The 21,285-nt window shown below is 37.7% G+C and overlaps 1 protein-coding gene across 1 annotated transcript; it reads left to right on the forward strand.

The window, feature by feature from the left end:
* Positions 1-4,609: 4,609 nt before the first annotated feature.
* Positions 4,610-7,854, forward strand: LOC128017475 (macrophage mannose receptor 1-like). Its single transcript, XM_052602888.1, has 4 exons — positions 4,610-4,733; positions 4,824-5,177; positions 6,990-7,320; positions 7,463-7,854. The coding sequence occupies exons 1-4, from the start codon at positions 4,697-4,699 to the stop codon at positions 7,851-7,853; spliced, it is 1,113 nt and encodes a 370-aa protein (XP_052458848.1). The 5' UTR covers positions 4,610-4,696; the 3' UTR covers position 7,854.
* The last annotated feature ends 13,431 nt before the right edge of the window (positions 7,855-21,285 follow it).

The raw sequence follows: 21,285 nt of genomic DNA on the forward strand, positions 1-21,285 counted from the left end.
AATGTCGCCACGGTAATCATCAGAAGCCAAGAAGGAGAAGTGCTGTAGCTCAGTCAAACTCACAGTGTGTTTTCCCACAATCCTCGTTATTTATTTAAAGAATATATAGCTCTTCCCCCACTTGAACTGTTAGAAGTCTTCACAAACTCTGCTCCATTGCCTGTATTCTTCTGAGTCCACGACGGCCCCCTGTCCTCCTTCTCTCATTCAGAATGGCTTTTATAACCCTCTCTCCTAATACGTGTCCCAATCACAGATCATATTCCCACGCATCGCCACCTGATCTGAGTTTCCTCATCAAGCTTCGCCCGCTGCCATGATCCTCTCATAGGGAACCGGAACCATTCTGGTGTTCTGCTGTCATTGTTCTCCAGGGGAACATATCCCAAAAAGAAAAAGTTCTGCCAGGGCGCTTGTCACTCTGTAACATCTATATATATATATATATAAGGATAAAAAGTAAAATCTTTTCATTTCAGTTAATTATTAGTTAAAAAAATTAAATTAAATAAAAAATCAGGTTCCATTTGCAGAGCAAAATGAGAACGGTCCAGCATTTAGAAATAATTCTTATTAACTTGGTTATTGTAATGATGAGTCAGAGATGTTGGGATCCATGTGCAGTACTTCATTAACAGAATGGTCAAACAGAAATGATCAGAGAACAGCATCAGGTATGCAGGGGATATGCAAAATCAGTAACAAACAGAGGTCGGGGCAGGTGGCAGAGAATCAAAGTTGGTATACACAATCCAAAGTCAAACACGGAAGGAACAAATACTAGGAAAATGCTCAGAAATGCCAGACAGAACTAAACAAGACTTTGCAATCAGTTAGCGTGAGAGGTCTGCTTATATATATATATATATATATATATATATATATATATATATATATATATATATATATATATATATATATGTGTGTGTGTGTGTGTGTGTGTGTGTGTGTGTGTGTGTGTGTGTGTGTGTGTGTGTGTGTGTATTAGCTGCAGGTGTGTGTGTAATTAGATGCAGGTGTGTGTGTGCAATCAGTCCCAGGTATGAGGCAAAATCTCCTCTAACTGTATTAGCTCACGTTCTAACAGCAAGCAAAGAGTAGAATCACATCTAACTAGTACTGCTGTTCATCTCAACATGCTGTGTTTACTCTAATATATTTAATTGCACACTACATATTTAGCAAAAAGAAATGAGTATGTATGCTCAATATTCAGATTTTCCATATAATATTTTGCTAATATTAATTAATAAAATTATTCTTTAAAATATTCAAGTTATATTTATTTAATTCAGGAAATAATCTGATTAGTTTTGCATTGAGTTAAATTAATGTGACTCCAAAGCAGCAATGGAGGTGTTTAAACTCAGTGCTGGCATCATTCACAGCAGTTACAGTTACAAGACAGAGAGTGAATGAAATATGACGAGAATAATAACACTCAATTTTTGTGTTTCACGTCAGAGATGTAAATAATGTCCAGCCTGAATGTCTGAGTGTGATGTGGAGATAAGCAAACGGACAAGGATGTGTTTACATGCAAACATATCTGTGTTTATAAACAACCAAAAAACACAAAATAAACAGCAAAAAGAAAAAATAAAAGTTTTCTCAAATAGAAGAAATATATATATATATATATATATATATATATATATATATATATATACACACACATACACATACATACATACAGTATTGTTCAAAATAATAGCAGTACAATGTGACTAACCAGAATAATCAAGGTTTTTAGTATATTTTTTATTGCTACGTGGCAAACAAGTTACCAGTAGGTTCAGTAGATTGTCAGAAAACAAACAAGACCCAGCATTCATGATATGCACGCTCTTAAGGCTGTGCAATTGGGCAATTAGTTGAAAGGGGTGTGTTCAAAAAAATAGCAGTGTCTACCTTTGACTGTACAAACTCAAAACTATTTTGTACAAACATTTTTTTTTTTTCTGGGATTTAGCAATTCTGTGAATCACTAAACTAATATTTAGTTGTATGACCACAGTTTTTTAAAATTGCTTGACATCTGTGTGGCATGGAGTCAACCAACTTGTGGCACCTCTCAGCTGTTATTCCACTCCATGATTCTTTAACAACATTCCACAATTCATTCACATTTCTTGGTTTTGCTTCAGAAACAGCATTTTTGATATCACCCCACAAGTTCTCAATTGGATTAAGGTCTGGAGATTGGGCTGGCCACTCCATAACATTAATTTTGTTGGTTTGGAACCAAGACTTTGCCCGTTTACTAGTGTGTTTTGGGTCATTGTCTTGTTGAAACAACCATTTCAAGGGCATGTCCTCTTCAGCATAGGGCAACATGACCTCTTCAAGTATTTTAACATATGCAAACTGATCCATGATCCCTGGTATGCGATAAATAGGCCCAACACCATAGTAGGAGAAACATGCCCATATCATGATGCTTGCACCTCCATGCTTCACTGTCTTCACTGTGTACTGTGGCTTGAATTCAGAGTTTGGGGGTCGTCTCACAAACTGCCTGTGGCCCTTGGACCCAAAAAGAACAATTTTATGTTCCTCCATTTCTCTTTAGGCCAGTTGATGTGTTCTTTGGCAAATTGTAACCTCTTCTGCACATGCCTTTTTTTTAACAGAGGGACTTTGCGGGGGATTCTTGAAAATAGACTAGCTTCACACAGACGTCTTCTAACTGTCACAGTACTTACAGGTAACTCCAGACTGTCTTTGATCATCCTGGAGGTGATCATTGGCTGAGCCTTTGCCATTCTGGTTATTCTTCTATCCATTTTGATGGTTGTCTTCCGTTTTCTTCCACGTCTCTCTGGTTTTGCTCTCCATTTTAAGGCATTGGAGATCATTTTAGCTGAACAGCCTATCATTTTTTGCACCTCTTTATAGGTTTTCCTCTCTAATCAACTTTTTAATCAAAGTACGCTGTTCTTCTGAACAATGTCTTGAACGACCCATTTTCCTCAGCTTTCAAATGCATGTTCAACAAGTGTTGGCTTCATCCTTAAATAGGGGCCATCTGATTCACACCTGTTTCTTCACAAAATTGATGACCTCAGTGATTAAATGCCACACTGCTATTTTTTTGAACACACCCCTTTCAACTAATTCAACTAATTGCCCAATTGCACAGCCTTAAGAGCGTGCATATCATGAATGCTGGGTCTCATTTGTTTTCTGAGAATCTACTGAACCTACTGGTAACTTGTTTGCCACGTAGCAATAAAAAAATATACGAAAAACCTTGATTATTCTGGTTAGTCACATTGTACTGCTATTATTTTGAACAATACTGTACATACACACCCACATATCTCTGTTGCTGATGTCTGCTGTGGTCTCATATTCATCACCAGGGGTCTGAGCTCTCAGAAGAGGGGAGAAAACATAAGAGCAGAAGAATCTGTCACAAAGGTCACTAAATGCTGGACTTTTGGTCGTTCCTAGGATAGCAAAGTCCACTAAAGGAGGTAGAGCTTTCTCACATTTGTCTCCCAAACTCTGGAATAGCCTTCCTGATAATGTTCGGGGTTCAGACACAGTGTAGTTGCATCTGATCAAATGTGCATTTTTATTCATTAGCTTGGGTTAAACTAATTTTACTTTGTTGGATCAGCAGCTATGCTAATGATGTCTCTATGTGTTTCTCTGTTTCTGCTGGGATCTTCATCCCGTGGTAACTAGGATTTACACAAGCTCCAGTCTGGATCCAGAACACCTGAGAAGAGATGATGCTGACCCTCAGAGGACCCCAGATGATGCTAACCCTGAATCAACAAACAGAACTAACAATTATTGCTAAATGTGTGACTGAATCATATAATAACTTAATTAATAATATTGATAGTTCATCGTCTAGCTGACTACGTCTTGAATTATTATTATTATTATTATTTTTTTTTAATTCCTGTCAAACGTGCACAAATTACTAGCTACTACTAAATATTGTAGAAACATAATTTTCTGTAAAGTTGCTTTGTAATGATTTGTATTGTAACAAGCGCTATACAAATAAACTTGAATCTCTTCTTCCTCTTTGTCTTTTTACTCCCTCCATACAAAATATTTCTGAATCATCACACGTATTCCTTCCTCCCAGACTCTGGAGCCTGAAACAGAGGGGTGTTAAAGGCTCTCAGTAACCAGTATCTCCTGTCTTCACTAGTTAACTCAACCCTCATCAGTCGGCTCATTAGTAGAGTTGTTTGTTTCAGCAACAGATTAAAAAAAGTGTTCCAGCAGAAAAATATAAAAATGATTTTCAAATTGTTATGCTGGCCTCCTATAACATTAAAACAGCTTTTTAGTTGTGTTATTTTTAGTTAATAATACTGACTGATCACAAACATCAATATGCAAATTAGAGAAAAGGATGGACAAGTACACAAATATAGAGGAAAGGAAATATGAAAAAGGTGTTTTCGAGTAATAAACAAATGAAGTGACGTGCTGAATGACGGATGAGAGCAGATATAATAATCACATGATTTGAAGCTGCAGACAGAAACACACGACCGAAAGTAAGAACAACTCACATCTTCATTCTTTATATTAGATTTTGAGATATTGTCTAAATTGTTGTGAATCATATTACGCTGCTAAGATGCTTTTTTTAAAAGTTCATAATGTTTCACTTTAAGATGAAAATGAGTGATTCTGAGTTTTTCAATGTATTTCTTCTTCAGAAATGGAGCAAACTCTATATTTCATTCTTCTTCTCGTTGGTGAGTGTTTGTGGTTTTATTCATGGTTTCTAGTTTCATCAGGTTTGATGCTGTTCTGAAAAGCATTAAAGCAGCGTCTCTCTTTCACAGCTCTCTGCTCCGTATCTGAATGTGTTCAGCGTCAGTATCACTTTATAAATGAGAAGAAGACCTGGACTGAAGCTCAGAGATACTGCAGAGAGAATTACACAGATCTGGCCACCGCTGACAACATGAACGACATGAACGAGCTGATGAAGAGTGTGATTAATGAACGTTTCTGGATTGGGCTGCAGAAGACGGGTCGTGATCAATGGCATTGGTCTTCAGGTGAACCTGTTCTCTATCTGAAGTGGGTGACTGGACAACCAGAAAATAACAATTGTTCTATGATGAGAAATGGAGAATGGCATGTTGTGGGATGTGATAGGTCCCTGACTTTCATCTGCAGTTCATCCAATAACAGTGAGTACATCTCTCTACATTGACAGCTAACATTAATTTATAATAAGATGCATCATATTCAGGTTTTCGGCCCTACTCCTGGAGACCTTCTGTCCTGTAAAGTTTATATCAAACCTGTTTGAGCTGGTGATGTTCAGAAGATCCCGAAGAGCTTTGATTAGGTTTGGACAGCGGCTCTCCAGAACTGAATCTGACCTCAGCTGGACACAGATCAGACACAATACTAACTGCTTCTACTTTTTAATGTGGTCATAAATAAAGACAACTTGAAATCAGTTTCTGTAGAGACAAACTGGAAAAACGTTTGTCATTGAACGCATTTTGATCTTTTGCTGTCTCATGGGATAACTGTGGAAATCTGTCATTAGAGAGCTTTTTATTTTCTCAGCAATATTTATAAATTCTGAAATCAAAAATAGCAACCCATTGTTTTGGGAATTAATTAATTAATTGGATCAATTTAACAGACATATAGTAGAGGTCAAAGTTGATGTCTGTCCTTGGAAAATTGACATCAATATTTATTCAAACGTTATATATTCAAGATTTTTAGCATATTGCATTGTTGTGATTGAAGTAAATAGTTAATTTCTTATAAAACAATGAAAGATGACAAATTGTGTGGAACTTATTTCCTGGTCATGGTGTCATGCAAAGTTATTATGAACACATACAAAAACAAGAGAGAACAAAGTATTAATAACTGATAATGTTGTTTTTTCCTGTGAGCTATAATTATTAATTATTTTGTCAGAGAAATATCTTCACCTGTTTTGAGTTTTTTTTTTTTTTCTTCTTTTTTCTTTAAAATATTTGGTTTAATCAAACATTTAAGGTCATTAATATCGAACAGCACATCATGACATAATTTTTGGACATACTTCATGACAGTCTGCTGTTTGAAGATCGTTATTCTCAGAAATTGTCCTTTTTTAAGTAGATGTTTGAAACAAATAAAACGTTTTAGACAAGGACTTGTGATCATTGGCTACAGAGTCTGTGATAAACCATCTGAACACCTTGAGCTGCGAGATACATTCAGCTTTCAGTATCTCAACCCCTTAAAGTAACCCCAGTATCAAACACTTAAACAAGTGAGCTTACATAGGACACAATGTCAATAATGATTTAAGAAAAATAAATAAATCAGTCTATAGGAGTAAGATGACCTCTAGCAATATTATTAACATTTCACACACACACACACACACACACACACACACACACACACACACACACATATATATATATATATATATATATATATATATATATATATATATATATACAATCCAACATTTTGAAATGAATATATATATATATATATATATATATATATATATATATATATATATATATATATATATATATATATATATATATATATATATGTCAAAATATGAAATGTTAATAATATTGCTAGAGGTCATAGACTGATTTATTTATTTTTCTTAAATCATTATTGACATTGTATCCAACTGTATGTAAGCTCAGTTATTTCAGAGTTCAGTAACAGATTTACGAGCAGAATATCATCGTCTGTTTGTTGTTTCTCTCATAAAGATCTTTGTGTATGAATCCAGTATTTTAGAGAAATGTGAAAGGAAATGTAGTGGAGAAATAGAAAGTGGCAATGAAATGATCAAAGAAAATCACAAATGTTATTTAATGCTATATCAACAAAATCAGTCTTTGAATGTAATGTGTTTCTGATGTTTCCACTGATGCTACGGTTCACATCCAAACTGTAAAGCAGTGTAATAATAATGAACAAACTGATTCACAAATCTATTTTCATGTGTTTTCTGAAAGCGCACACAAGACTCGTCTTCATCAATCAGACGATGAACTGGAGAAATGCTCAGAGATACTGCAGACAGAATCACACTGATCTGGTCAGTGTGAGAAACCAGGATGAGAATCAACAGATTGAGAAGATCATGAATGACAGTCTGATATCTGAAGCTTGGATCGGTCTGTTCAGAGACTCATGGCAGTGGTCAGATCAGAGTAACTCTTCATTCAGAAACTGGAACACTGTTGAACCTAATAATGTTGGAGGTGATGAAAACTGTACAGCTGTTGAAAAGAGCGCCCGGGGACGATGGAATGACATCTCTTGTAACCACCTATTTCCTTTTGTGTGTCATGAAGGTGAGTAGATCCTCACAAAACACACATCCATCATCTCCTCCAGATCTCTTAAAGTTCCCGCTACATGTCTGACATGACAAATTCATCCACAGTGTTTGTTCTGATGTTGTTTTTGGTCAGTCTCTCTCTAGTTTCTGCTTGTGGTCTGTTTGGTTTCCAGATAAACTGATTGTGATCAGAGAGAATCTGACGTGGTCTGAAGCTCTGAGATACTGCAGACAGAATCATGTGGATCTGGTCTCGGTTCATTCAGAAGAGATTCAGCGTCGTGTGATGAACGTGGTACACCTGGCGTCTACTGCGGAGCTGTGGTTGGGTTTACACAACTACTGCATCATGAACATGTGGCTCTGGGTGAGTGGAGAGACGGTGTGCTATCAGAACTGGGCTCCAGGGAACGGAACCGAACCAGAAAACTGTAAACTCGAGAAGAGAAAAGGAGCAGTTCAGTCTGGAGGAGATCAGCGCTGGATCAGCCGTCCTGAAACTGACAAACTCAACTTCATCTGCAGCAGATATTAAGAGTGAAGGACATGTAAATTGTGTGTTTTCTTATTAAATCTTTTTACACTTCATTGTTTTTCTGATTTACTTATATTTTTTCTTTGATAGCTTCTGAGTGAATCTGATTATTTGGTTTTAAAAGTGTCAAAGTCTTACTTAAGACTCAAAAGAATTATAATGACATAATACAATATTATCAAAATTTCATCAAGGTTAAGATTTTTGTATTGTTTTAAACACTCAGATGATATATGTGTGTTTTAAGAATCTCTCTGTATAACTGGTGGAGTTAAATATCTTTGTTTTGCACTAATCATATATTATATTAGAAATGACTGTTAATCGTGTTTCTTGGAGCAGCAGCTCTATATTCATTGTTTCTCAGCAGAATGAAATCTGGTTAGTAATTGAAAAGCAAACAGGAAAGATCAAAACCATGACATAATCACATGATAACACAGCTCAAATAAACTCATCTACAGCCAATATTCTCGCTTCTTCGTTAGATTTCCTTTAGATGTGACAATGAATTGGAAATTATACGTAACAAACATGTAAACTTTCCTTTTTATTGTTTATTTATTAGGTTGATATCTAGGATATATTGTCACTTACAAAACATTCACATTTCAGCCGTAGCCAGGCTTTGAAAATTAGTGAGGTCCAGGGGGTTTCTATAGGGAAGTGTCTATTTACACTAAGTATAAATTAGGGATGCACCGAATCCAGGATTCGGATTCGGATTCGGCCGAATACTGGGCTTTTTGACGGGGTTCGGTTTCGGCCGAACCTTAGGTTTTTTTTTCACCGAACCGAACCCTAGGCTTGCGCTACGCTGGTCGACGTCAAGCAGCCGTTGATTGCATGAAGGTGTTTATATGAGGAGGAACAAGGTCCGACAGTTCTAAACTAAACTGTTCAGGAATCTTGAGCGCCTGGGACGATTTAGGGGCTGTTTACATATCGCGCCTAAAAACGCCTGGAAAACGCTAGCCGCGCCGCTTTCTCCTCCTTTCCAAAGCACTCGGACAGTTGCGCCCCTGAGGCGTCTGCCTTTGTTAAGCAACCATGACCTGCTCTCTCCATGAAGACGCGGAAATTTCAGCAAAGGATAAATGGATTTGCAGGATTTGTAGCTCTGCAACTAAATTTATTTAACTATGATCAGCTGTTCCTTCATCTTGGCTGATCTTTCAACGTTGTTACGGGAAAGGATGAAGCTGATTGGTTAGTTCTTGTCACATGACCGCTGTGCGCTTGCAACATTCTATAAAGCTGAAATGTTTTTAACTCGTTGCGGTGCGGACGCGCCTGGAAAAAACGGGCACGTCGCACCTCGTGCGCATCGTGACCGTGTTGCTTCCATTATGAGCGCGCATGCCACGCGCTTACATGGGAAATAACGAACTTGAGCGCGCAAAAGACGCGATATGTGAACGTAGCAATACAGAGCCAGCCAGTCACATCGGGTGCTGACGTGGAGAAAATCGTTTTTTTCGGAGAGCCTTTGATTCCTCTTAGAGAGGATCCTCTTCAGTGGTGGAAGACAAACCAGCAGCGATTTCCAATGCTGGCAAAAATGGCAAAAATCTACCTCTGTGCCCAGTGAAAGACTTTTGGGTACTGCTGGGGACATTCGTTCCCACACTCGCAACCGGCTGTCACCTGTCAATGTTTTTTTTAATTCAACAAAAAAGTTTTTCTCACTTGTCATCCTGGCATAATCTTGCTTATTCTTTTTTCTTTTTTTACAGTTAAAATAAAATAAAATGAAAAATACATTGCTGTGGACGTTGTTTGCTTCATTAATGTGTTTTACTGTGTCAATGGAATAAGGATGCGAGTAGGATTCGGTATTCGGTTTCGGATTCGGCCGAATACCGAATCCACTGTTTAAGATTCGGCCGAATCCGAAACCGAATACCGAATCCTACTCGCATCCTACCCCAAAAATCTGGATTCGGTGCATCCCTAGTATAAATAGACCGCATTGTTGGTTGAAGCTCTTTACACTAACTCGACCCACCAACGTGTGATTCGGCTAGTCAACACTACAAAAGACAAGCAACAATTATCAACTCTAGTGGTGCAGATGGTAAAACATCTATGGGAAGGCATGGCTGTCTCCCGAACATTAGCTGATAAGGAAAACCCAGTGGTGTCATTTTTCGTACAGTTATAACCATAGGCGTAGGTTTGATTTTAAGATTGGTGGGGACATCTCCGGAAGCTGAGGATTCAGGAAATTAATAGGATAATGTTTTAAGGTTTTTAGTCTACATTGACCTATGTTAATTGAACATTGAAGATGTATGTTAATTAATGAATTCTGTAATGTTACAGGTATAATGACAAGTAGGCAGTGTGACAGACGTATTAACTTTACTCCACCTATAGTGTAATGCAATAATTAATTCTGTAATGTTACAGGTAACAAATATTGATAAGGAGGTAGTTTGACAGAGACTTAACCTCACTTAACTTTGTGTCTCCTGTGTTGTTCCTTACTATTTGAAGTAGTCAAACACACGTCTACGTCTGTCATTAACAGAAATGAACTGTTGGCATATTTGTTTGACATCAACTTTGTGGTGGACATGGCACACAGAAATACTGTTAAGTCTCAATTGTGCCATTGTTGATCTGAGCCATGTTTTCAGTCTCCTAAGAGCACTGAAGCTTCTTTCAGCCTCAGCTGAAGCGACTGGGATGACTAAAAGCAGCCTGAAAGAGTTTTAACTTGATCAAACAAACCTCTCACTTCAATAGTCATTCCTCTCATGATATTAGCCACTTCAGTACTTGATTTGAAAGTATTTTTAGTCCGAAACATGGCTAATTGGACATTTAGAATATCCCTATTCAGTTCTGGATAGTGATCAACAATGTCATCTACTTTTCCAGTCAGTAGAATAGATCTGGTTGGTTGAAGAACCTGTCCTGAAGCTGAGCATCAACACAATCTATCATTTTATAGAAATGGCTCGGCCCACCAGTGTAACGTTTTGGTGGCTGTCTTTGGTGAGGAATCTGAATAGACTCAATCCCAAGGGAGTCAACCATTGCCACTGCTCTCTGAAAAACCTCCTGAAAGTTGTCCTCATTTATTTTGCCTTTTAGAGTGGATCTGACACAGTCTATTGACCTTCTCATTTCTGCAATTGTTTCTGTCCATTTTTGCAGGGACTTGTTCAGACACTCTAACTCATCAATCACTTCTAATGCCAAAAAAGTCCAAGCACAGTTTTCCCCTATTCAAATCTCTCTCTTAGTCCATTTGCGTGGCTTAGGTGGCTTAATGTCAAGCAGACTGTGTGATCAAGGTTAGACAGTGTGCTCCACAATGAACATGCAAAGCCAAAGGCTGCTGTCTTTTAAATTCTGCTCATGTTCCTGAATGTCTTCCTGACATTTTGGCTGCACCATCATATGTCTGACCCCTTAGACGACTCATAGGAATATTTAGTCTCCAGAGGACATCCGCAGCCACCCTAGCAGTTTCCAATCCAGTTGTCCCTGGAACTTCATATAAACCAAAAAAAATTTCTTGTGGTATCAGGTCATGGTCCACATATCTAAAACCGATTCTTGCTCTACTCCTGAGACATCTTGAGTGCCATCTATAATGAGTGAGTACTTCAAAACTGGTAGAGACTCAGGGCTTAATATACCACCTCATTTTGGCAGATCCCCCTCCTCCAGGGGCAGTGTTTCAGTATGGCTGAGTAGAGACCTGCATTTCAGCACGACTGTTTTTACGACTGTTAGGCTGGGCTTCGGGCCAATTTTCATGCCATACAGTAGTTCAGACGCGGGTAGGGTCTGTGTTAGGCTTCTTCTTATTTTATATTTTAGACTTCCATCAATTAGTGATGAAAAAAAATTATAATAATTGCCACGCTGGTGGAAACAACACGAGACCGTGCTACCGACTGTCAAGAGCGACTCGACAGTGGTTAGTGTCCCGCAGCAGCAGCTGAACAGTTCTGTGTTTAAATAATAAGCTTAAACATGTCACGGGGAAATAGTATGGAGACATCTGAATTATTCACTAATAAAGAAGTGTTTTCTGAGTTTCTGTCGCCAGGATAAAGTTGCCGAGCCTGACTCGTCATTAGACGCGCCTTTAGAGAGAAGTGCATCTTTACGGATTATGATTATAATGAAAGAGCTTGTTGTTTTCGATTGTTTTATTTCCTTAAGTTGTCATTTAAAGCTTAATTGTTTGTATCATGAGATTTTCACCAAGTGAATTAAACAACAAGAAAAACTAAGTGCCCAGGAACAATAAACGTTGTATAACCTGTAAAAGTTGATGAAATCGTTTAATGCGCTGCTCTTGCCTCAGATGCGGACAAAACACAAATCTCCTCATTCGCCGGCAAAACCTTGTTAATTCCATTTGATCTCTTTTATTTTCATATAGCCTAATGTTAAGTGCACGTGTCTGATACAACACCAACACTGACGACGGAGTGTTTTAAGCACACCTGACACATCCCTAAACCGGAAATTTAAAGCAGAACATGCCCCACTTGCAGGTTACTGTAGCATATGTTTGCACATTGCCACATGCATAATTTATTTTTGCACTGCTAATCAATTTTACATTTTCACTTAGTGCAGGTTAATGTAAGGATGATACAACAGATATTGATTTTTTTTGTATATACTTTTCACTGTCTGACCATTATCCTAATGTTTATGCAGTTCAGTGTTGTTGTTTTATATATATATATATATATACTCCTACTGGAGTGAGTATAATAAAAAAAAATTATCAACTGTAAAATATTAAATCTTTTCATGTAATATTTTATTCTTCTGTACCCTTTTAGCCCATCTGTTAATAATTTAAAATTGGGCCGGGGTTCGATTAAAAAAATGTATCTAATTAATTAGAGGCTTTGTAATTAATTCATCGAAATTAATCGCATTTTAATCGCATATAAATATTTGACCTGAGAACAGTGAGAAGTAATTTTTTTTCACATGGATTTATAGTATACCATTGAATAATGACTGAATACATAAGCTTAAGCAACAAAATATTGTTTATTTTTGTTCAACCAAGTTTAGCAGACCAGTGCAATTTTTGCCATGAAGTGTAGCAATAGCATATTTAGAAACAATTTCAAAATAGTACATTTCAGAAATTCAGGAAGCTTATAGGTGCTGGAACCTTCTGTAAAGTGTTTTTTAAGTAAAACACAATACTGTCAATTACATTCAGAACATTGGAAACACTGACTATTAGAAAACATCTCTCTGTTGCTTCAGAGGCCATAACATACTAAGTCCAACTCTCAATAACCTTGGCCAAAACAATAAAGAGTTCAACATAAACTGTTGCACCAACAAAATAATACATAGTTCAACATAAAGTGTAAAGTCCACGCCAGCTGCTATATGTTTTGCGTTGAGGTGATACTTGAGACTCGATGTGCTGCGGTGATATGCGAACGCTAGTTGGTGCTCCAGTATAATCGGTCTGCCGAAACTCATCCAGTGAGAAACGTTCCGCGGTGCAAAAATAAGTTATTAAAAATGCGGGATTTTTTTCCTGTAATTAATTAATCTTAGTTAACGCGATATTTTTTGTGTAATTAATTAATCTCAATTAACGTGTTAAAGTCCCGGCCCTAATTTAAAACTATAGTTTTAGAAAACAATGTAAGATTTATCAGTTGCACCGCATATTGTGACCCTTAAACATTAACGTATGGTTGTTTTTGCAGTTGTGCAGTGTATGTAGCTACACTCACAGAATTTGAAAAAGTTTTTCATTATTCAGATTACACGATTTTTTTGTCTGTTACGACAGTCACTATGTCAGATTATACGATTTTGACTGGATAAAATCTTGTCATGTCGTGGGTACCAAACATGCCAAACTACGCGTTGCTTCCCGACGAATTATCGCGTGGTGTCCACGACATGCGTACTGTCTTCAAAAAGCCTGACTTCCGTAAACAACAGCGGCAATTATCGTTATCATATAGGCGTTTCGTCCACACTGCGTTTTGCATTTTCATCCGGGCGGCGAATCCGTATATTTTCTGAAACGATGATGTCATCAGCCCATGTCTCGCCCCTAATCAGACACCACTACATCACGTAACAACAACAAAAACATGAACAAACACTGAACGATTGCCTTTTTATTAACTAATATTAAGACAGATTAATAAATGTATTGTTCCATGTTCGTTTGTGTACCATGCACAAGGTTTACGAGCATTGTACATGTCTTCTCCGTTTTAAGTGTATCTCTGGCAGAATTACAGCACCACATGCTGGTCTGGCATGTATACTACATCGTTTTGTGGTTTCGTGCGGACGCGGAAATTTCTTGATACTCGAGTAAAGTACAGATCCCTCAAAATTGTACTTAAGTACTGTATTCAAGTAAATGTACTCCGTTACTGTCCGGCTCTGGTTATGACCGAACACATAAGGCTTGCCAGAAAGAACCGGTTAAAGAAATGATTATGAATGTGTCTGAATTAGCAAGGAGACATTCAATTGTTTAGTAATAAACTAGTATTTTCTTTGTCGCAGCTTAGATGAAGTTGACGATGTGGACTCGCCGTGAATGCCAGAGAGAAATGCACATTTCATTTGGATTAAATAATCAGAGAGTAGCCTATTTATTTTGATTTGCATATTTTTGTTTAAAAGTAGTCATTTAAAGCTTTCTGTAATATATTGCCTATATTTATTTTTAAACCCACCGACTATAAGATTATTACACTACCTGACCTAAAATATCACCCAAAGTTTCTACAGCTTTTTTCTTAGCTATCTTAAAATCTGGAAAAATGACTGGAGCTAACTTGTTACTGCAGTCGGTAGAGCAATATAAATGTGTGATGGACGGCATGATAAATGCTTGTCACTTCTGCTGCCCAAACTTTGTCAGCCTGTGGGTCATTTGGTTTATTTATTATTTGGTTTACATGTTTCTTGATAATGTGCTTTTTTTCTGTGGTACTCACATGCACCACGTCGCTTCATGGCGTATTCTCAACCATGTCCCAAAGAAAAAAAAAAAAAACTCTCTGCTTCAACATCTACAGGTCTTAACCAAAAGTATGTTGCGGTCCATTCGCTATTAAAAGTGCATCTTCTCTTTTTCATGGCCACACTGGCCATGGCTGCATAACCTGACCGAACAGCGCGTGCACTCTCTAGTTTCAGATTGTAGACAATGTTCAGGAGGCGTTTGTGCACCAGTCAACAGTCTGATTGACGTATGACTCAGCCTATTGACAACGCTTTTATTGCTCTCCTCTGAACTATTGGACATAAGTTAACAGTACACCTATGGAAGTATCTGTGTATTTATTAGGCAGGGTCAAATGAAAAAGCGGGACAGATGCTCAATTTGCGTGAGGCAGGACAAAGGGTAAAATTGCTGTACAGTTCAACATAAAGCGGGACAGGTGGTCAATATTCGCACCAGTTATTCAGCCAATAAAGTGTAGGCCTATAAAATTGTGTCTAGTACTATATAAATTACAAAGGTTTAATTGGCTTCTTTATTTCAAATGACCCGACCGACCGTGACCCGAATATCATTAAAAATATTTTTGGATGACTCGTAACCTTGGGTAACTGCTGGTGACCGCAGGCACCCACTCATTTCGGATCAACCCACGCATCACTGGTGGTGACAGAAGATGGAATAGACTTGATGAAGCCTTCATAACAGCCTTCTGGATGTATTTTGCTTTTAACATTGCATATCCACCACACATGAGAAAGACACTGACTTTCCTTCAGAGGCACATTCTCAACATTAGAAGATGGAGACAAACACTGCCAGTAACTTTCCTCTGAATGATTAGCCTTTTGTATTAGATCCTCATTCCTCAGCTGTACCATTGCCTAAAGTTCACTCAAAGGACATTCACTCTTTTGAAGTTAATCCAACATGTTGGAGTTATACATGCACATTAACCACATGTTAGTATAACCTGTGGTATTGATGAGTGCCAATCACCTTTTTTTGTGGTTCCATTCTAGTAGACAACATGCACAGGAAGGATATGAACTTCATTTTTGGTCCTTTCGGTAACAAAAATTATTGTCTCAGTGAAGAGTCAGCAGTCTCAGCAATCTCAGTCTCTTGCGCTTCTGCTAGTGACAACACTTGCAGTCTATTTTATTTTATATTTTATTCTACTTACTGGCTACTTGTTTGAATCTCTTAACATGAGACAACATCTTTTACTTGAATTGGAAACTGAAACGGAAAGCTAAATAAATGTTTTAGTGGATAAAGCTGTGTCTGTTTGCTTAATTGGTTAATGTCACTTAACAAAAGGTTACTAAACTCTTCTGACTAATTTTTAAATTTGATAATTTAATGGTTTTGTCAACTATTTATTTTTCTCTATCAGGCAAACCCTAGTTTTCAAGGGTAACACTTGATAAGGTTTACACAATAAGGTTTCATTTGCTGACATTGATGTATTAACTAACATTAACTATGAGCAATACATTTGATACAGTATTTATTAAACTTTGTTAATTAATAAAAATACAGCTGTTCATTGTTTGTTTGTTAAGAGACGTTTGTATCCTCTAAAAATAATAGTAGTTTGTTTTTGATCATTTTTTTTCTCATTTTATTAACCAGAAATATACAATAATAAACAGAAATGTACATATTAATGCACAGAAAAACATTCCAGAGTGTACAAACCATTGATTGATTCATCAAAAAACTGAATATTCTTTAAAAATATGACAAGTTTTCCCTGCTTTTATATATTTATAATGTTATCCAAACTGGTGCAGTAGTCTTTTGACTCCTGAAGGAAATGAATACATTTGGCTTGGATCCTGACCATTTCTTCTTGTGTATATGACATTTCCCCAAAATAATAAACAGTTGTACAATAAAATTGTAATATTGCATTTTTCAATTTAAATGTTTATATTGAATGCACCTATTATTCCAAATAATGTATTTATTTGGGTAAAAATTGTGCTTAAACACCAGCATCTAGGCCAATAAAGCTTGTTTATAAAATTTAGCCAATTTGACAGGCAGTTTTTCTTTTTAAAAATCACATCTTAAAAGAATATCTACGGCGCCCACCATATCAAACACATGTCTTGGAAAAGTATACCACATACTATCCTTTTTTTCATGACTTTAATAAACCAATTAATCTTGAATGTATTGTTTAAAGTTACAGAACTAAGCACAGATAATCCACCTTTGCTCTTTGGTCTATTTGTCCATGAAAAATTAAATAACATTTTGTGTAATTCTTTATATAAATTAGATGGCATATCTAAATCTAGAGACACGTAAACAGATCTTGATATCCATTCTGCTTTGGATAGTAAGACCCTACCATTCAGGGATAAATCTCTTTGAAGCCAAATATTCAATCTTGTCTTTGTTTTGTCAATTATTGGCTTAAAATTGAGCACACTGCGTTCACGCTCATCTTTATGTATAATAACTCCTAAATATGTGACTGTATGTTTAATAGGAATATCATGTAATTCTGTTAAGTTACATTCTTTAAGTGGAAACAGCACTGATTTATTTATATTAATTTTAAGACCTGATACTGAGGGAAACTCTTTAATGCAATTAATTGCTTTTATTATTTCTCAATCATTTTTAAGAAAAATAGTAGGATCATCAGCCAACTGACACAATTTAAATACTCTTTCATATACTCGAATTCCTTCGAACTCTGCTTTTTTTATATGTATAGCCATAATTTGTGTAATAAAATCACATCTTAAAAGAATCTACCACTTGTACCCATTAATAATTTGACTGCACTATTACATCCATTGTAAATAGTTCTAACAGATTTTTTGAAGTAATCTCCAAAACCAAAATATTGAATACATTTGAACATAAACTCATGACTCACGGTATAAATTGCTTTGTAAAAGTCTATGAATAACATAAAATAATCAGTTGGTAGATAGCAATTATATTAAATCATATCTAAAATTAATCTGATATTATTACTGATATGTCTCCCAGTCATAAAACCTGACTGTTCTTCCTCGATGATCTCTTCTATATCTTTTTGCAAACACTAGAGCAAAAAGTTTAGCATCAATATTCAGAAGGTTAATTGGTCTCCAGTTGTCAATGTAAAGTTTATCCTTATCCGGCTTAGGAATAATTGTAATAAATCCTTGTTTGAGAGTCGCAGGTAATTCCCCAAATTCAATGGATTCTTTAAACATGGCTGCTAAAAAAGGAGATAACTGCCCACTGAATATCTTATAGAATTCACTGGCCTATCGTTCCCTGGAGACTTTTTATCTTTCAAGCCTACAATACAATTTTTTTCACCTCTTCTAGACTAATACCTTTGTCACAAACTAATTTAAATTCTTCAGATCAGAATCAGAATCGGAATCAGAAAGAATCAGAAAGAGCTTTATTGCCAAGTATGCTTGCGCATACAAGGAATTTGTTTTAGTGACATAAGCTTCCAGTACACAGAGACACCAACACACAGACAAATAAAAAGTGGGGAACATTTAACGGTTCATGAGGTTTCTTTCGGGGAAGAAACTGTTCTTGTGCCTTACTGTTCTGGTATTTGCGGCTCTGAGGCGCCGTCCAGATGGCAAAAGTTCAAAAATGGGGTGACTTGGATGTGAAGGATCCAGAGTGATTTTATGAGCCCTTTTCCTCACTCTGGATGTATACAGTTCTTGAAGGGTGGGCAGGGGAGCACCAATAATCCTTTCAGCAGCTCCTGTGGCAGGTTAAACTTCCTCAGCTGGCGAAGGAAGTATAACCTTTGTTGGGCCTTTTTCACAATGGAGTCAATGTGATTGTCCCACTTCAGGTCCTGAGAGATGGTGGTTCCCAGGAATCTGAATGACTCCACTGCAGTCACAGGGCTGTTCATGATGGTGAGTGGGGAAAGTGCAGGGGGGTTTCTCCTAAAGTCCACGATCGTCTCCACTGTTTTGAGCGTGTTCAGCTTCAGGTTGTTAAGACGGCACCAGACAGCCAGCTGCTCATCCTCTTGTCTGTAAGCAGACTCATCACCGTCCTGGATGAGGCCGTTGACTGTAGTCTCATCTGCAAACTTCAGGAGCTTGACAGCGGGGTCTTTAGAGGTGCAGTTGTTGGTGTACAAGGAAAAGAGCAGAGGGGAGAGAACACATCCCTGAGGGGTGCCAGTGTTGGTGGTGCAGCTGTTTGACATGAATTTCCCCAGTCTCACTAACTGTTGCCTATCTGTCAGAAAGCTGGTGATCCACTGACAGATACAGCTAGGAACAGAGAGCTGGGTCAGTTTGGTCTGGAGGGTTGTTGGGATGATGGTGTTGAAAGCCGAACTAAAGTCCACAAACAGGATCTGCACATAAGTCCCTGTTTTGTCCAGATGTTGCAGGATGAAGTGCAATCCCATGTTGAATGCATCATCCACGGACCTGTTTGCTCGGTAAGCAAACTGCAGGGGGTCCAGTAAGAGTCCAGTGATGTCCTTCAGATAACCCAGAACCAGTTTTTCAAACGACTTCATGACGACAGACGTTAGAGCCACAGGCCTGTAGTCATTAAGTCCTGTTATCTTGGGTTTCTTTGGAATGGGGATTATGGTGGAGTGTTTGAAGCAGGAAGGCACTTCACACAACTCCAGGGATCTGTTGAAGATCTGTGAAAAGATGGGGACCAGCTGCTCTTTTGTTCTTCTTGAAGACCTGGCGCACATCATCTTCACAGATTTGAAGAGCAGAGGGTGTAGAAAGGGGGATTGCAGGAGGTGTTAATGGTTGTGTAGGGAGAAGGTCAGAATGGTCGTTAGGGGTTTCAAATCTACAATAAAACTCATTCAGGTCATTAGCAAGTCGTTGATTAGCCTCAGTGCAAGGGGATGGTGTCTTGTAATTTGTGATGGCCCTCAGTCCTCTCCAAACTGAAGTTGAGTCGTTGGAAGTAAACTGGTCTTCCAACTTTTTAGCATAGGTCTTTTTAGCCGCTCTGATCTCTTTGTTCAGTGTGTTCCTGGCCTGATTGTACAAGACCCTGTCCCCATTTCTGTAGGCATCCTCTTTGGAGTTTTACTGTAAACCATGGCTTATCATTGTTGAATGTTAAATAAGTCCTGGTAGGAATGCATACATCCTCACAGAAACTAATATAGGATGTTACAGTCTCTGTGAGTTCGTCCAGATCGGTGGTCCCAAAGCTGCTCGTGGAACAGAGTGATATGCATCCTTTATTGTGGTGTAACAGTGATCCAATATATTACTGCCTCTGGTGGGACATGTAACATGCTGTCTGTATTTTGGCAGTTCACGGGAAAGATTGGCTTTATTAAAGTCACCAAGAATGATTAAAAACAGAGTCCGGGTGTTGTTGTTCTATCTCTGTGATCTGATCAGCGAGTTTCTGTAAAGCTGAGCTCACGTGCGCTTGCGAAGGAATGTAAACACTAACCAGAATGAACTAGTGAAACTCCCGCGGCGAATAGAACGGCTTGCAGTTGACAAACTGCATTTCTAGATCAGGACAGCACATCTTCTTTAACACAGTTACAACTTTACACCACCGTTCATTGATGTAAAACATGTCCCGCCGCCACGCGATTTCACCGTTGATTCTGATTCACGATCCGCTCTAAACAGCTGAAAGTCTGGCAGATGGAGCGCGCTGTCCAGTATGGCGTCATTCAGGCAGGTTTCCCTGAAACACAGAGCAGCAGAGTGTGAGAAATCCTTATTTGTCCGAGAGAGCAGAAGGATTTTGTCTGTTTTGTTGGGTAGAGAGCGGAGATTTGCCAGATGGATGCTAGGCAACGGCGTTCAAAATCCGTGCTTCCTGAGTCTGACGAGCGCTCCCGCTCGCTTCCCCCGTCGGCGCGTCCTGAAGCGTTTGATCAGCGCCGCCGCTCCTCCGATAACAACGTTTAGTAAAATGCCTGAATAATTTAAATCCGGTAAAAGATCTTGTGGTGTGTTCTGCCGAATGTTCAGCAGTTCATCCCTGGTGAAACTGATCGTGTTTGTTAAACAAAAAAAAGGAAAAACGAACAAAAACAGTACAAACACTGGAGAGCCAAGCACTGAAGCAGCCATGCACGGCGCCATCGAGTACGATTTCATCTATTTTCTTTGTTGTGTCAGAAATATTATTCAAAAATAAATCTGTTTCTCTATCATCAAAAGGGTCTGAAGTGTACAGAGTTTTATAAAACTTGGTGACATATTCAGTGATATCTTTATTGTTTTTTTACATAATTGTTATTAATCATGAGTTTACGTTCTCACCTTGCTCCATCCACTTCTGTCTACTCCTTATAAAGGCACCTTTAGCTTTGTCTATATAAATTGTGTCTAATTGTAATTGCAAGGAGCCCAATTGTTTAATTTCTCCATTTGTTAAAATTTGCTTACCAGATAATTCCATTATTTCTTCAATTAATTTATTTTCTTTTTC

The sequence above is a fragment of the Carassius gibelio genome, chromosome A7, assembly GCF_023724105.1.
Source record: "Carassius gibelio isolate Cgi1373 ecotype wild population from Czech Republic chromosome A7, carGib1.2-hapl.c, whole genome shotgun sequence".
NCBI lineage: Eukaryota > Metazoa > Chordata > Actinopteri > Cypriniformes > Cyprinidae > Carassius > Carassius gibelio.